Raw genomic sequence first — 18,698 nt, 5'->3', positions numbered from 1 at the left:
CTTGAGAAAGCTGAAATGTATAAGGTAAGAAAGAAAAAGAACAGGTTTATTTGACCTTGGTTGGTGGGCACACAATTGTATACTTAGAACCCTACATAATTTTATTAAGCAGTGTCACCAAAAAAAATTTAACTTGTAAAAAATAAAAAAAGAGAGCAAGTTTAACCGTGAATCATATTAGCAGATTTGGTTGCTAAGTTACAAGATAAAAAGAAAATAAAGGTCATTTTATACCAGGCTTGCAAATTTGTCTTTCTTTAAGTAGAACTTTAGTCCTTTCAAATAAAATTTGAAGAGCTTTTAATATTAGACGTATAAATGCAGAAAAACTTCATAAGTTTGGATAATATTCCTAAGCTAATGGAGATGATACAGTAGTTGCAAAAACATACTGTTATACCAAATGGTGAATGTGTTCTATCTTCGTATCACATCCAGCGAGGATACATCTGACCTGGTCATGCTGGTGTGGCTAACGTTTTTTAAATGTTAAACACCTACCTAATTTTATGTATATTTGTGTATGCTTAAATGCAGACATACAAAGCTATTTCTATTGGTAAACAAAGGAGCTTATAAATCATCATTTATAAAAAGGTTGATCTGAGTATAATTTTTATGCTTTTGTCATAATCTTAAATAATTTTCAAATTTTTTATTTGTTTACAATTGCAATAAAGTATGTATAATTTAAATCATTTTTATAGTTAAATTTTTCGTTAATCTTGATTGTTGCGATTATTACAGATGTCCCTCTTTTTTCCTCCCAAAGCTCCCCTCCACCCGGTTCCCACCCCATCCAGGCCCTGGCCACCCTATTGTCTGTGTCCATAGGTAATGCATATATGTATATAAGATCTTTGTCTAATCTTTTCTCACATTTCCCACACCCCCTTCCCTCTTAGAATCATCAGTCTGTTCCATTTCCATGCCCCTGATTCTATTCCATTCACCAGTTTATTCTGTTCATCAGATTTTTTATTCATTTGATTTTTAGATTCACTTGTTGATAGATATGTATTTGTTGTCACTTTGTTGTTCATATTTTTTATCTTTCTTTTTCTTCTTCTTCCTCTTATTAAAGAATACCCTTCAACATTTCAAATAATACTGGTTTGGTGGTGATGAACTCCTTTAGCTTTTCCTTGTCTGTGAAGCTCTTTATTTGACCTTTAGTTCTAAATGATAGCTTTGCTGGGTAGGGTATTCTTGGTTGTAGGTTCTTGCTATTCATCACTTTGAATATTTCTTGCCTCTCCCTTCTGGCCTGCAAAGTGTCTGTTGAGAAATCAGCTGACAGTCATATGGGTACTCCCTTGTAGGTAACTAACTGTTTTCCTCTTGCTGCTTTTATGATTCTCTCTTTGTCTTTTGCCCTTGGCATTTTAATTATGATGTGTCTTGGTGTGGTCCTCTTTGGATTCCTCTTGTTTGGGGTTCTCTGTACTTCCTGGACTTATAAGTCTATTTCTTTCACCAGATAGGGGAAGTTTTCTGTCATTATTTCTTCAAATAGGTTTTCAGTATCTTGCTCTCTCTCTTCTTCTGGAACCCCCATAATTCATATGTTGGTACACTTGAAGTTCTCCCAGAGGCTCCTTACACTATCTTCATATTTTTGGATTCTTTTTTCTTTTTGCTCTTCTGGTTGGGTGTTTTTTGCTTCCTCATATTTCAAATCATTGATTTGATTCTCAGGAACCTCTAATCTACTGTTGAATCCCTGTATATTATTCTTTATTTCAGTCAGTGTATGCTTAATTTCTGACTGGTTCTTTTCCCTTTTTTTTTTTTTTTTTTTTTTTTTTTGGCATTCTCACTAAGATCCTTGAAAGTCTCACTAAGTTCCTCAGCGGTTTCTAGAAGATTCTTGAGTAACCTTATAACTGTGGTTTTCAACACTATATCCAGTAGTTTGCTTTCTTCCATTTCTTTCATTTGTGACATGTTTCTTTTTCTCTGCATTTTAGCTGCTTCTCTGTGTTTGTTTCTATGTATTGGGTAGCTGCTAAGTCTCCTTGATAGAGTGGCCTTGTGTAGTAGGTGTCCTATAGGGGAGGCTGAACCCAGTGGCTCAGCCTCCCCGATCACCTGAGTTGGACACCCTTGGTACACCCTTTTCTGGGCTGTGTGCACAGTTTTGTTGTAGTTGAGCCTTGATTGCTGTTGGTGTCAGTGGGAGGAGTTGACCTCCAGGCCAATTGGCTGTGATGACCAGTTGTGTCTATATTGGAAGATCTGTTGTGCAAGAGACACCCTTATGGGGCACAACTTGCTTCAGTGGGGCTTTGGTGCTCACTGAGTCTGCTCCCTGAGTGTGTTGCTTATGGATGTGAAAAGCTGTAATCTAGTATGGTCTCACACTGACCACTGGTACACTGGCTCTTGGGTCTCCAGGGAGATGCAAAGTCATCCACTGTCTGGGGCCACCCACAGGAGCTACAGAGAGATCTTCAGATTCCTCCTCTTTGTATCAGGTTTGAAAGTGCTCAGACGAGGCCCAGCTGTCAACCATGTCTCTAAACTATTCAGAAACCATGGCATGGTTTTCTTAAAGCTATCCAGACTATGTGATCTCTACAATTATATCAATAAAGTTATGTCTTCACACACACACACATACACACACACACACACACACACACACACACACACATAATCTTAGGGAATCTTATAATTAGACTAGAGGCCCAGTGCCTGCTGCGGCTTTGTCTGGAAGGAAGGACATCCGGTCTAATTAGCATATTATGCTTTTATTATTATAGATGGTTGCCCCATGATGGCCACATATAAATGTGGCCTATATCTTGACAAGATCACCCTGCTCAAGAATTTAATGGAAAATTTTATTTCAAAACCAGAACATGGATGCTGGCTGTGCTCACTGTATCAGGGTGTAATTGCTTCTATTTAGTAGACAGAACTAAGAAATACAGACTTGTATTATAAATATAGTATGTGTTTAAGTCATGAATTGGGAATGTGTATATATTTCTTATATCTATAATTCCATTCTAATACCATATGTTCTTTCCTACCTTCTACAATACATATTTGCACCTCCCAGTTCCCAACAATAAGATTATATGTACTTAGTTTCTCAATCCTGCTGCATATACGAAATGGTTCCAGAATTTCCACAGTTATGCTATACAAACAAGAAACAATTGGTAAGTATTCAAGACTCAAGGTTTCATTTTCTAGGTCATTGTTTTTATTTTGTTTTGTGTTGGGTTTTTGGGTTTTGTTTTGTTTTTTTGTTTTTGCAGTTTGTTGTCTTTAAACTAGGGGTATATAATAAAAGCACTGTGTTTAAAAGTTATGTACTAATGGTATTTAAAATCAGGACAGTTAATACTGTGTTTTAAAAGCTTAGTATCACATACTGAGTCCAGCAGGTACAAAGCACATTTTCTAAAGAGATTCCAGAGAATAGGCCACTGTACAATACACAGAAATACACCAATGAAGGTCAGTCTTAGAACTACATTGAAAAAGACCAATTTAAGTGTTTCTAACCAGGAATGCTGCTCTTAAACTCCAGAACATGGATTGATACTTCCCAATGCAAACTTACTGAATACCTCTCCCCACTGCATATCCAATCTTGGGATCCCTAAAACCCTCCAGAAGCAGGAAATTCACAGAAATAAAGCAAACAATTATATATTGTAAATTGCCATAGCTGCCCACATGCCGGTTGTGGAATTTCTTATCTGGCCCAGACCCTTCTAAAAAGTATTAACTAATGGCACGTGGCTCAATTGAACTCTAGGCCTCCCACAATTAGTGCTGTTAGTTATACATCCGGAGCCTCAAGGTCCTCCATGGGATGGCAAGGATAGAAAGGGTCAGGTGACTAATAATGAAAGTTATAACTCAACCATTTTGTCATAAATCAATTGAGAACCATTACATGATTTGTTAAATCTATGGAGAATATTTGTTCTCCTCAATTAGACCAATTACAGTTCGGCAGTAACTGGTACCACCCGATTATCTTTATGTCCTGTCAATATACACCCAAGGGAGGATTTTTCCTATATAATTAGATGGGCTAAAGGCATGCTAATGACTTCGAAATAAGGCCTACACTTTGACAAGATCATACTGCCTTTCCAAGGACTGAAATTCCTCCCTCCCCATCTCACATTTTTGGTGGGGAGCCTGACATGGTAACTGATCAGAAAAGATCCAAGACACCAGATATCTGGAGGATTTCTTCCTCCGCCTGGAATGTGACCCACAATTTAGAGTTGACCATAACCCAATGACAATGAAAGAGATTAAACTTTAGAAGCCCACCCAACCCGCAAACATTTGTTGCCTGCAATAGCCCCAGCTAATAAAAGTGTCCCTCACTATTTACAGGCCAACCAAGTCCTGCATCAATACAATAACTCATCCTGTGTAAACACTTTGGGAAAGGTGGACTTGTTGACTGGGGGTGAGGGGGTGCATATAGTTTTGAATTTTGACCAAACTGATCCAGGAAACTTGTATTCCTGCTGGTTCTAAACCAATGAAAAACTAAGGTGGTATTCTAAATATTTCTTTTTATATTTATGGTTGTCCTCAGACCTCTTGCCTTTTCTACTGAATGATATGCAAGTGCCTAAAAACCACTGCAGGGCCACTATGTTAGGTTTACAGCAGCTGATGCTTCGACATCAAAGAGACTGAAGCCATCTTGGATCACTCAGCTGACTTTGACCTAAAGGAGGGCAAAGTCACCATAACATAGAAATGGTGCAGTCTTAGCTTATCCAAGGAAGAGAGTTCAGCAATCGCCATACCCAGAAATAAAACACATCACTCAGGCACAGAAATCTCATAAGTAACTAAAGTTACCTTCCCTGACAATGGCCAGTCCCTGATAAATGCCCGTTTGCTTCAAAGAAATTGTTCCTCCTGATACATTTTAACTAATTGGCTTGCCCATGGACAAAAAAATAATATTTCACTGTTCCTTGGGCTGCTGTGGAGTTTGCTTTTATAAATTCTTCCTTGTCTTGGTTTCACAACTGATCTCTACCACATATGAGTAAATACAGCTGTGCTTTTAATTCAACTGAATATATATGGATTATTCTTTGAGGTGATTATCCTGGTCCATTTATAGGAAACACAGAAACAAGTGATCACATGGAAGCAGCCACATCAGAATGTAAGAAAGGTCACAAGACAATTGACCCAGTGACTGCAGTGACTCAATGGTGGGAATTTAAAATAAAAAACGGAGGTCTGCCCCCGATCAAGAGATTTGAGCACATAAAACTGAACAGACTGTGTGGACCATGTTTGAGTCCCAAACAAAGACACTGTAAAAAGACACTTTTGAGACAATCATAAAAATGTGACTATAGACCACGTATTAGATGATACCAATACACTGTTATTAAAATTAAGTGTAACCATAGAATTATACTTATGGCAGAAAAGCTTTTCGAGATACTTAAGTATGTAAAAATAATTTAAATGATAGCTGAGATTTCCTCTTAAAAGATTTCAGCAAAGATGAAAAAAAGAAATAAAAGGAATAGAAGAAAATCTTGGTAATTTTTTACTTGATTGATACAAGTTCACTATTTGCTCTCTCTTCGTGTCCATCTGAAACAGTTCATCACAAAGATTTTCTTAAATTTTGATGTAAGAATTAATATATATGTATGCAGTCATTTTTGGAATCCTCTTTCCAAAGAGACCATTTCCTGCACATTCTAAATAAATCCAAGTAGTGAATCTATGGGCAATTCCTCTCCTGCCCAGGAGGCAGCATTGCTCCCAATCTGCATATTGCTCTCTGCTTGCTGAACTGAATTCCTGAAAAGGTAGGTGGAATTGCTTAGCCTGGGAGTTAGGAAGCAGTTTTGTTAAAAAAGGAAGAGTCCATCAAGATGAGAAAAAGTAGAATGAGATTCTATTGTATATAGTTGAACTCAAGGCTAATGTTTCTGTCAAATTGCATTTTTTATGAAATAGCTTTTTGGAGATTATTATGCTAAGCGAAATAAGCCAGTCAGAGAAAGACAAAGAGCACATGATCTCACTCATATGTGGAATCTAATGAGCAAAATAAACTGACAAAATAGGTCCAGAGGCATGAATGCATGGAACAGATGGACAGATCTCAGAGGAGAAGGGGACAGGAAGAGATTAACCAAAGAACATACATGCATATATGCCATGGTCACAGACAGTAGTGTGGTGAAGGCCTGGGGTGGGATGGGGGCTGAATGGAGGGGGGTAAAGGTGGGGATGGAATAGGGGGACATCTGTAATATGTTAATAAAAAGTTAATTTTAAACAGCACTACCTACATTTACTAATCCTATCTAATAAAAGAGTAATATGCAAATTGACCATCACTCCAACACACAAGATGGCTGCCCCCATGTGATCAAAGATGGCTGCCCCCATGTGGACACAAGATGGCCACCACAAGATGGCCAGCAGAGGAGGGCAGTTGGGAGGGACTAGGCCTGCAAGTGAGGGCAGTTGGGGGCGATCAAGCCTGCAGGGGAGGGCAGTTAGGGGTGAGCAGATCTGCAGGGGAGGGCAGTTAGGGGCTATCAGGCTGGCAGGGGAGTGGTTAGGGGGTGATCAGGCTGGCAGGCAGAAGCGGTTAGGGGAAATCAGGAAGACAGGCAGGTGAGCAGTTGGGAGCCAGAAGTCCTGGATTGTGAGAGGGATGTCCGATCCCGGTAGGATCAGGCCTAAACAGGCAGTCGGACATCCCTCAAGGGGTCCCAGATTAGAGAGGGTGCAGGCTGGGCTGAGGGACACACACACTCCCCCATGCATGAATTTCATGCACCGGGCCTCTAGTTTGATAATAAAGCAGGATAGGAGTGGAGGAAGTTCAGAGGGTCAGATCAGTGAATAAACAATTAACAGGAAATATCTGGGAAGGCAGTATAATAAAGTGCTTTTGGCTTTTCTATTCCCTAATTCCACCTCCTTCCAGCTAAACAACAAAGTTCTTAGGCAACTGCAGTGTCACAGAGGGGCTTCTTTCGAAATATAAGATAGAATAGGCACCACGGGATACAGTGTGAGAGAGTCCCTCTTCTCCTGGGCTTCCCTTCCAGGCACTCCATGAGGGCTCACCAGTGCTGTGAACTGAAGCACTGAGCAAACCCCTGATGGTGTCCCACTAATGTTCTCCTTGGACTCGACTGGAAATCAACTCGCAGAGAGAAGGAAAGAGTTACAGTAGTGGCACCAAGACAGCAAACACTTGTTCAACATTACCAATTTAACATAAAGATTTGATTTATTAAGTTTCTATCAAGCCCTTCTTATGATTAGAGCAAGTTCATTTCCAGAAAAGCTCAATTATGAAGCCATCAATAAGACCTGCTCATTTCAAATAAGTCACTTTGCTTCAGGGTAAATGATACTGCTTACTAATACGTACAAGTTCCATTTGGCATAAAGAAAACCATAGGCACAAATAAGGAGACAATGATTAAGCATTCTTCATTTTTTAATAACTGATCTAAAAGGAAGTAATAAGATGTCTTCATTCCGAATTGCAAAAACAACTCTGACATACAGGGCAGTACCTGCACCCCACAGACCCCATTGTTAGTAAGGGACACTCATGCCTTCTTGGAATAACTTTCCTTTTAACTAAACCACATTTGATGGCTCTATTAAGACATATCCAACCCTCTTATTTTATTTTTTGTGTTAATCTATAGAGGTTGAAATATGGCAAAATCATCAAACTGCCAGTCAATTAACTATTTTTCATGTGTTGCTACTTTCGATATATCTCTAGATATCTTTAACTGTAACTGCACTTCCAACCACCTAAAAAATTCAATGGCTTTTCATTTTTCACAAACTTCCTTTGTCATCAATTGAGACCAGGTCAAAACAATTAATTCAACTCTAACAGTAGTTTTCATATATTAGTAACTTTTAATAATTCCTTTAGGATTGTTTTCCAGGTGCGTGATGACTATGAGCAGAAAATCAGAGGACTACATTAGATGACATCAGCTAATCCTCCAAAGCAGCTGCTCCTCTTCGATTTGGAAAGAAATCAACACCTCGGGCCTCCACGCAGAGAGAACACATAACAGGCTGTGACCCGCAGTAATTAAAATCTGTTAGCACGGCTCTGATCTCCACCACCTCCTCTCACTGGTGTTAACGTTTAAAAAAATTCACAAGGGTCTTCTGCTGACCTGAGCTCTGTCCACCCGTGTGCTTTTGTGAAGGGGGCAGGAGATAGAGAAACGACAGTGAGCAGCCTCGTGCCCACTCCCGGTGAGCTCAGAGCAGAGAGGGCGATGGGAGCATTTCTGTGGCTGCACTGGGTTCAATCACCTTGAATTAGTTTCCATTGTGTTTTGCTGTTGTTTCACAAGCATTTATCTACCCTTGAATTACGAAGCCAAACACCGAAAAAGATAGGAATATATACATTACTCAGTCCCCACCCTTACAAAGTTTAAATATACTGACAATCATGAACATCATAGCGACAACTTATTAAATATCTATGGTGCCGTAGGCAGTTTCTATTCGGTAACCTAGCCCTTCAGTCTGCCCAAACACTGCAAGACAGGGATGGTTCTCCTTATTTTACAAGGCACACATCTAATACCTTTTCTCTGGTTAGGGTTCCACCTGTCCCCATGAAGACTGTTACCTTCAGGGAAAGTGGACTCTCAGATCCTGACCCCTGGCATCCACTCTACCGCTAATTAGAGGAGTCAGCTTGGGGTGTTGTTAGTTTGTTTTCCCTATTCTTTGCAACCAAAGGACTCTAACTGATAAAGAGGATGATATTCATCCTCCAAAAGTATTCTTTTCTTAAAGAGTTGTGGCTTCTGCTTTCCTTCATTTTACATTTTTTTTAGACATTAAGGAAAAACTTAGCTGATTTCATAATATTAAAGTCTGAAGTTTTATTAAATAAGGATTTGTTTGATGAATGAATTAACTGAACAAATGTATGAATAATGAATAAATGATTGAATATGAGATAATTTCTCTCTTCCTATTTTGCCCCTACTCTCTCAGGCTGAGACACATGATTGACAATGAGAAGAAAAGAAAAGAAAAAATAATAATTGATTATAACTCAGATCTTTGAGTATATTTAATTTTTCTTAGCCCATTGATGTTAGCCTGCTATCTTTTTTAAAATCCTCATCCAAGGATATAATTTCTGAGAGGAAAGGAGAGAGAGAGAGAGAGAGAGAGAGAGAGAGAGAGAAGAGAGAGAGAGAGAGAGAAAAACATGTATGTGAGAGAGAAACATAGATCTGTTGCCTCCCTAACACGCCCCAGCCAGGGACTGAACCAGAAACCTGACCAGGAATCAAACCCAAAACCTTTTGGTGCACAGATCAATGCCCAACCAACTGAGCTACCCTGACCAGGACTGCCTGCTACCTTTACATTCTACAGTAAGTCATATTAACCTACCCTCTTCCCTGCTTGACATTATTTGAAAACCATGCATATCTGAGTGTAGGTGCCTAGCACCCAGGAAGTCAGAAACAGAAGACTCCCACATCAGACACTGCCCCTGCATATATTGACCTCCTCTCATAGTCCGGTCCATCAATAAGCAACATCACTAGAGAATGAGAGATTGGACAGTAGAATGTGTGTTTTGTTTTGTTTTGTTTTACTCATAGGGGTAAAAAGTGCAATAAATCTTGTTCAACTGCCAGTGGTAGTTGTTGAGACATCAGTGCCATGACTTAGGGACCTTTCTCTCCAAGGAGGCTCAAGAAAATGTAGGGATGACATCTACCCTGAGGGGAAAGGGCGTGGTGGGTAGAAGAAGGATCAGTATTTTAAAAACATTAGTCACACAGATCTGTTGAAGATCCCTCACCTCCTGACTGGCAACTACTCCGTTGAGAGGAAATCAGCTCTCATATTTCAAGAGGGAAATGACTATAGAGAGGGAGAAAACTGTTATTTATTTCCAGATCCTGCCAACTTCCATATTATGCTCTTGCTGTATCATAGTCAGAGACCTATACAATGACAGGAAAAATAATTTCTAATCTTCCTGTTCAAGGAATAATGTTATTGATCTGCACTTTATCTTTTGTTTTTCCTGTGACTCAGCAGGTCAGAACAGCCTCTGTTCCAAGATGTCCATGGGATTAAAATGGGTTACAAGTTAACAGGAGGTGAGGAACTTTATTTCAGCACCAAGGAGAGTGCCCTGCTGTTTTCCAAGGGGTTTAGGCGTTCAAAACTGCATATTATTCATGAGACTAGAAAGAAATTTTGAAATGGAGTTTGATAGACAGTGGCGATGAACTCATTTTACTCATGAGAAAAATTCTAGTAATTTCTGTAAAATAAAAACTTGCCAGGGTTTCGTACATGTTCATGATTTCTATGCTATCCTATTCTCTTAGCTTCCAATGCAATGAAATTAGTGAATCTTTGCCTATTGTCAGGTGTCAAAACCACAGTCTCTGAGTGGATCTAGACTAGAGGAGGCTCAGTAAAGTCACAGAAGTGTTACACAAACAGAGATTCAAAGCTCCATGACAACAAGTCTTACTGTCCTTCTCACAGCTGTATCCTTCCTTAGGGCTTGGTAAGTGCTCAGTGAATATCTATGTGAGTCCAGTGGGAATAAATGAATTAATGAATGATATTAGGTAAGTGACTAGGGGTGAATGAATAAATGACTCATTTGCAATGAAAAGTCATTTTTTGTGAGTGGTCTCCGAGATCCTTGCATACCACGCTGCTCAGCGAGAAACTCGAACACACGGCTGATAGCGATGGAGTCTGGATCTCAGACCACGCCTTTTCTGCTTCCTCGGCCTTCAGTGGAGAGGGTTATCCTTAGAGACCTGGACATGTTGCTCAGGGGTCAACCCGTGCAATCCATCATCTCCAGGCCAGCACGGCATCCGCCCACCTCTGGCTCCTCCAATGCTCAGGGCGCCCAGTCCACCTGGTTCTGCCCTGTCACCAGATGGACAGGGCACAGGCCCAGGAGGCAAGCCCTCCTCCCCTCCCACCAGGCCGCCAGGAAGACCATGGCTTCTTGTCCCTATTCCCACCCAGCCCCTTCCTTCTGTGCCCAGAGTAGAAAGCGTCAGGCCTTGCTTTGTGAGGGACCCTCAGGAGTCCAGAGACATCTGAGCCCAGCTGCGCCAGAGGCAAATGACAAGGCTGCAGCTCTGCTCTGAGTGGCCACCAGAGAGGACATGGGGTCACCCTGGGAGACTAGAATCTCCCAAAGACAGGGCCAAAGGCCAAGAGAAGAGACAAACGGGCGGAAGCAGCGTTTAAACACATGTTTCCAGCAGGCAGAACGTTGGGAGGACTTCTCCGCCTCGGAGCCCCTTCCCCTGGTTTAGGGCTATTTGTGCCAAGGAACATGTGTGAATGGGGTCAAGCGTGCTGCTTCCCAGGTAGGCACAGCCCAGTTCTCAGCTCCTAGGAGCCTGTGGGCTAAGGCGCCACTCTACTTGGACTGTACTACCAGGCCCCCAGAACGGGGGAGCCGCCAGGGAAGGACTGATTTCCATTTCAAACTGCATTCTGGTACTTGGTACTCCAGCACCACTGGCCAATCAATATTTAATGCTCGGAGGTTCTGACTCTGCGCGAGTCATGTCAGGGGACCTGGGGAGCCAATCTGCGCGAGCTTCTGGGTGATAATTATTCATGGGCTCCTGCCTCTTGCTCTTTCTCTCGCTCGGTCCCACGCTGCAGACTCAGTGCCTTATCCAGTCTTCTCTCGCGCTCGCTCGCTGCTGTCGCTGGACCCCTCGCCTTCGCCGCCGCTCAGCGTCCGCCCAGCCCTGCAATGGCTAAAACAGCGATGGGTAAGGCGGCGCGCCCCGCGTCCCCGAGCTCGCCCGGGGGCCCACCCTCACCTTCCGTCTTAGAGCCCGGGAGGCATTCGGAGATATTTTATAGACAGAAAGGCACGCAGGGGGACACGGAAACCGGGAAGGACTGTGCAGGGTGGGGGTCTGGGGACAGCCAAGAGGAAGGGAGGGTCCCTGGACATCTAAAGCTCAGAATTTCTTTTTAAAAGTAGACGCAGGTAAGTTGCCTTCCCAGGGGTAGGGAATCATTATGTTGCCGTGTTTAAAATTAAGGCTCAGCGGGAGGGGGTTGGGGGGGGGGCTACCTTTAACATTTACCTTAAATGAGGTTAAGGGAAATTTTGGAAAGTGCTTTGTAACGTCCTTTATCTCTCCTCTAGCAAGAAAGAAAGAGAAGGGAAGGAAGGAAGGGGAGAGAGAGAGGGGGAGAAATTGAGGAGGAGAAAGGGGTGGGAGAAAGAAAAACGCAAAGTCAAAGCGGCCCCTTCCAGGCTGCTGGGAAGATGGGTGGAGACCAGGGGAGGGTGGAGAACAGACGGGCAGGTGGTGCGGTATTGTCTCCGGGGCTGGAGAAGCCGCTAGTCCTGGGTGCGGTGCCGGGAGGGCAGGAGGGAGCCAGCTCCTTTGTTTTGGGGGAAGGGAGGGGAAGGTGGGGGTCGGGAGGGCTAGGAGGGCTCGGGTGGGCAGCTGCAGGGGGGCGTGGGGAGGGGGGGGCAGCGGTTTCCCGGGCCCTGGGGTGGGGTTTCTTTGTGTGAGGAGGCAGGGTCCCTGGGGGAGGCACCTGCGGGCTGGGCGCACAATGCGGAAGGCCCCACCCTGTGCGGAGCCCGCCGCCGCCCCACCCCCACCCCGGCGGGGAGCGTCCTCTCGGGCGAGAGGGGCGGGTGCGGAGGCAGCGGGACCCCGGAGCCCAGCGCGCGGGGCAGCGCCACGCCCGCCCCGGGCCCCCCGACTCCGAGCCTGGGTTTGGGAGTGCGACCTGACCGATGTCCCCCGCCCCCTCCCCGCCCTGGCCTCATTGTTCTGTTCCACAGAGGGAGGAGGAAAGTGGGTTAACATTTGTCTTTTCAAAACCCTGTTGCAAAGGGCGATTGGGCATGGACGCAGATAAAGGCTTTTTTAAACTCCTGTGATGGTTTTTGGGGAAGAGCTGGAGCCCTCAGATGTGAATCTGTAATAATAGATACAAAAGGGGTCAGCGGCTTCGATGGAGCCACGGGAATACCCGCTCCGGAGGTCAGACGGGGCCAAATACCGGCCGTTTTCCCAGGCGCAGCCCAGACCCAAGCTGCGCGGAGACGGAGCCCGAGCGCACCCAGGGCCTCCACCGCAGCGGGCCTTGTGCCGGGAGCGCCGTCTGGTTCCGGGCTCGGTGGCCCCGGCGGACAGCAGGGAGGGGTCCGGGGTCGGTGGCTGGCAGCTGCCCTCCCGGGGGCCCTGGTGGGGTGGGGCGCGGAGCGAAGCGGCGGGTGCGCCCGGGAAGCTCCGCCCTTGCCCCACCCTCGGCCGGGAGCTGGGACGAACTTGGGCTGCGTCTTGGCTGGGAAGGGGGGTGGGGGGGAAGGGGGGCGGAGGGGGAAGGGGGGGGGCGGGTGAGGCTCTGCAGTCCTAGGGCCCCTCATCCCCGCCCCCACCGCCTGGAGCTCCCGGGCCCCTCCCTGCGCGCAGCCACCCGCCGGCTGGGCCGGGGAGCCGCAGGGCCACACAAAGGCGCGGCCCCACCCCGTTGTGGGGAGACCACAGAGGTGACCCTGCCACGGGTGCGGGGAGGGTTTTCTCAGCTCGGCTCGCACAGCCCACCGAGCTGGGGACTCTTTCCACAGCCCAAGCCCACGGCCCACGCTCTGCTCTCCCGGATTTCCCGGGGTGGGGACCTCTCGGGCAGTCTCCTTGGCCGGGCGCGGCTCGGCCCCACCCCTCCCAGCTGGGGCCGGACCGCAGGCCGCCGGGAGGGGGCGCGCGTGGCGAGCCGGCGCGGGGAGCGGAGCCGCGCTGCAGAGCCCCCGCCGCGCCCTGCCCCCCTCCCCGCCCCGAGCTGGGCGCCCCCGTGGGTGCGGCCCGCAGACCGATGTCTGCGCAGTGTCCTGAGCTACCCCCTCCGCCCTGACCCGGGTTCCCCGCAAGTCCCGGCAGGGCCTGAGGATGGGGGAGGGGACGCTGGCTCTGCCTCGCTCCCGCGCCCAGCGGTTCTGCTGCAGGGGATGCGGCTAAAACCCCTGCTCGGCAGTGTCCGTGCTATTTCAAATCATCGTCGTTGGTATTTCATGGTTCCGTGGCCTTACTCGTTCGGAAGGTTTGAATGACTGCATTGGGTTAAGGATTAACCCTTGTCTCACTCACTCTTCTTCCGCCTACTCCTCCCTTCCCCACCCCTAACCCCCGCCCCACCCCAAAAAGAAATTCTGTCTGCAGTTGCTCATTTTCCGTTAGAAAGCAAACGTGTTTTCGGGTTTTCTCGAGATGATGTGTATGCCTGTGGGTCGGATATATGTGCAGGTGCTTGCTAAAGGCAGGGCTGTGTGCTAGAGATTGCTGGAAAATTCTCCCCAGAGCACTGTGGCTGCAGCGGTGAACATATGCATGGATCACTGAGATAGGATCTTTGGCATGCATCCCATAAGATTACATCTATAAATACATAAATATAGGTTTTGCACAAAATCTTAACTTCCCCCCTCCCCCATCTGTTCTTCCCATTGCTGATTCTTGATACACTCTCAATTCTGCGCAGAAACGCGGTTGGTGAAATGGTAGCCAGCGTGCCATTAATAAAAACCCCACCCAAACACCACAGCTCTGGGTCCTTCTGCCATCAGCAAGCTGCGTCTGCAGATCATGAAGAGGCAGAGCCTCCGCAATATTGAAATAGTGGGTTTGAAATCATTCCAGTTGCAAAGCATAATCGATCCATCGCCAGGGCGGATGCTCTTTCCTGGTTCATGGAACAATTACCATATTCAGCGTGGTGGCACCAGGCGCACAGAATACTCCCCATACCTTCTTAATGAAGCGCACCTTCTAAATGGGTAGATAAGTAATAGAAGTGAGAAGATCAGGGTTTGGTCAGGATTTCAGGATGAAATTGAATTGAGTAGCACTAGCTTATCAATTAATCATATAGAAATATATACAGGGGTAGACAGAAATAGGTTTACAGTTGTGAGTAAGCAAAACAGTTATTCTTTTATTATTTATTAATGTATTATTTTCCACATGAACAACTGCTGTAAGCCTACTTTTGCCTATGTATGTTTGTATGTATGTATGTGTGTATGTGTATCAGGTGAATAAGCTGAGCCTGCAGCAAGCATTATGCAACCTCTGTTAGCCTAACGCAGTTCACTCCTGTGATGGTAAAAATTAATGCACTGATGGTGTTTGCCTATCATGTGTGCGTGTTAACATTCTCCGAAAGAAAGTCCAGTATATTTTTAAATAGTAATTAAGATGGGATGATTTGTAATATTGAGATCTAGAATTTTGATTAGCCAAAACTCACAATGGTTTTGTGATGCAATTTACAGGTTTGTGGTGAATTATTCTAGCCTAAGGGGGAGGGGCGTATTTTTACTGCTAGAGAAATTGCTTCTACCCTTAGACACTAACATTTTTAGCAGGGTTTATCTGTTGCATTAAACACACTTTTACTTACTGTGGGGGTTTTTCCCATTATTAATGGATAGATTTGGAATAAACATTTTATCATTTGGCCCAATATGCATGCAGCATTTCACTCCGATTCAAGAATTGCTCTCAGCGTGCCAGAAAGCTGAGTCACACAATAAAATACTTTTCCTCCCTATAATTCAGGATCAAAATAGTTTCTGAATTCTGTGAATGTTCAGTAGTTGCTATTAATAATAATTTTAAGTTAAATTTGTACAATTAAAAAGTAAATGGAAGATGAATCAATTACATATTTCATTGGGGATCTTTCTCATTGATAAATCCAAACCATCTTTAGAAAAAAATCCTGATTTATCAATCACCACTGTTCTCACTCCAACGGTATGGGACTGACTCTGTACCCCGCCCACCCCTGTAGCTGGTTCCTCACTTAAGGCTGGTACAGTGGCCTCCCCGAAGGTGGCTGCCGGCTCTGGGCGTGGCCACCCCAAGCCCCTGCAAGCTAACTCCAGATCACACCAATTTCCTCTTTGGTTTTGGAAAAACACACATTATTCTGTGATCACAGGATGTATAATGTAAGAAATTTGTCAGACAAGGGGGAAAATAACAAACTAGCCACTGACCCAGATGTTTCCAGTACCAAGGCCAGTTCCCTTTCCTGGTTCTTTCAGATGGAAACTTTGGAGTCTGCATTAACTTTTCCTCTCACTAGAGGGCAATCGAGTTCTCTAAAGAGGTAGATTAACACACCTTCAAATACTTTTTTTAATGAAATATTTTTAATTGGTTTATTCGGTTGCTTATTTGCTACAGTGTTATGCTTTACCCCAGTAGAATAAAAATGGTTGTGAGCCTGGTCAATTACAATGTATTCTCTTACAATTTTACTTTCTAGTTTCACTACATTATTACTGTAATATCATTTATATTAATTTGGGGGGAGGTGGATAAATAGTAGAAAATGGTCCGTAATAATAAAAAATTTACTAGGAAAAAATAACACATTAATGTTTAAACAAAGGAATAAATTAAACAAAAAAATTGTTTACTTATTCATTTATTTACAGTGTGCTTGATGTTTGGGGCACACCTGAATGTCAGTGGCCACCTTTGCATTGGTAGGGAATTTCTTTCTCTTATATTTCATGTAATTATAATCCATCTGTAAAGTATTTGATAGTTTCATGTGACTGTGTTCCTCAAGCTTTAATGTGCATATGAATCACCTGTGATTTTCACTAAAATCTGAATTCTGATAGGAGATCTGGTTGAGACCAGACATTCTACATTCCTAACAAGCTCCCCGGATGCTGATTCTAACCACCAAACGCCTGAGTTTTAGAAACAGAAAATGTGTGCTATACACGTTGCTTTCATAATCAGCTCTAGTATGATGCCTTCCCATTTTCAAATCCATGGCCAACTCTACAAAATATTTCACTTCCAAACCCCCATGCTTAGGAAGTTCATTCTTCTCGAGTTACATGTTTTTTTTGCCATCAATCTCTCTTCATTGGATTTTTAAAATATATTCCTGTTGCAGGATGTAGGACTCAGCAACAGACCTTCAGGAGAAATGTCGAAAGGAGCATTTGGCTGTATGTGTGCATGTGTGTGCGCAGGCACGCGCGCGCGTGTGTGTGTGTGTGTGCATGTGCATGCACGTGTGTCTAAGAAAAAATGAATGTGGCTTTTGGTACAGTTGAGAAGGACTGATAAATCAATATCCAGCATCACTAGCTTACTGTTATTTACAAAACAATGAGTTCAACTCAGCAGTTTTTAGGTGTGGATTAATATACAAAAGTCTGAAACTCCATTTGCCCTACAACTAATTCATTGCAAATCCTCCTTCTATTGAAGCAACTAAAACAGAGGATGCGTCCTAGCTGGTTTGGCTCAGTGGATAGAATGTCGGCCTGTGGACCAAAGGGTCCCGGGTTCGATTCCGACAAGGGTATCAGGGTCCTCCCTGGCCCAGGCCCTGGTCGGGGCGCATGCAGGAGGCAATCAATGGATGTGTTTCTTTCACAGCAGTGTTTCTCTCTGTCTTTCCCTCTCTCATCTACTCTCCCTAAAAATCAATGGAAAAATATCCTCGGGTGAAGATTAACAACAATAAAAAAAGCAGAGCGTGAGCTGCACTAACACTGCCTCTCACTGTGCCCCATACTCCCTGCTGACCAAAGCGCTCTGCCAGCAGGTCTTCCTTACGCCGCGTGAGGAAGCCGATAGCTGAGTGTGGCTGCAGATCAGAGCACAGATTGCCTGTGGGCTTTCTGCCTTCTTAAGCCAGGAGAGGACCCCCCTCTTTTCTCTTAATACTTTCTAAGGAAGTCAGGCCAGAGCGGAAGTGGGTCTCTGAGGACCATCGGCAGAGACATCACATGTCAGTCCTCGCCTGCAGCGGTGGCTGCCCTGCTAACATGACCACATTCCTGGAACCGTCATCCTGCAAAACCGTACTACACGTGAAATATCTCAAAGGAGAAATGCAGTGCTTCCCAAACAGGGTACCAAAAGCACCCCAGCTAAAACTGGCCACGGCGTGGGGAGGATGTACTGCTATTCAGCGAAGCTGGACTAAGCCTCCTTCTCCATCCTTTGTTATTGTTGTTAACTGTTCATTTCAGGGTCTCTCAAAAGCTAGGAAACTTTCAATTTTGCAGCTTCCGGTCCATTAAAGAAAGAAGAAGAGCTGCTGACACAGCATTACGAAAGTAACGTGTGCTTCAGACGGTGGACCCCGGCCCTGTGAGGCTGCAGGGCACCTCATGCGGAGAGAACAAAAGTCTCATCCTGACGACCTCGAAGACCGAGCCTAAACGTCTTCACTGGCCCTTTAACCAGCAGTTCTACTGTGACACTGCTTTCCTCCAAGAATCACTTTTCTGGCACAAAGATTCCTATAACAAGTGACTTTTGTTGATTGAGTTAACCCTTACATAACTTGCTAGGCACTAAGCACTTACACATATGACCTATGTTAACCACCCAATAATCCTTAAAAGTAGGTCATTTTACAGGTGGGGAAACTGAGGCACAGAGAGGTGAGGTGATTTGGCTGCCAAGGTACCATAGTTTGTCAGATCCAGAATTTGGGCTCAGACCATCGGCTCCAGAATCTGCGCCTTTAACCAACACCAGATGCTCCTGGACCTGCTTCCTGGCGGGGTGATCCCACGGGAGGTCAAACCTATGAGGCTGCCGTTCAGTCTCACAGGCCTG

The 18,698-nt window shown here is 44.7% G+C and overlaps 1 protein-coding gene across 1 annotated transcript in view; it reads left to right on the top strand.

Annotated features, from left to right (window-relative positions):
* The first annotated feature begins 11,672 nt into the window (after positions 1–11,672).
* Positions 11,673–18,698, top strand: part of STMN2 (stathmin 2) — a 35,793-nt gene continuing 28,767 nt past the window's right edge. Inside the window, exon 1 of the mRNA XM_008139189.3 lies at positions 11,673–11,834. Coding sequence (XP_008137411.1) covers positions 11,816–11,834 — 19 coding nt within the window. The 5' untranslated portion in view covers positions 11,673–11,815. The remainder of the gene's footprint in view (positions 11,835–18,698) is intronic.

The sequence above is a fragment of the Eptesicus fuscus genome, chromosome 19 (assembly GCF_027574615.1).
Source record: "Eptesicus fuscus isolate TK198812 chromosome 19, DD_ASM_mEF_20220401, whole genome shotgun sequence".
Lineage (NCBI taxonomy): Eukaryota > Metazoa > Chordata > Mammalia > Chiroptera > Vespertilionidae > Eptesicus > Eptesicus fuscus.
The sequence above is the reverse complement of the archived record's forward strand: the minus strand, read 5'-3'. Positions and strand labels throughout refer to the sequence as shown.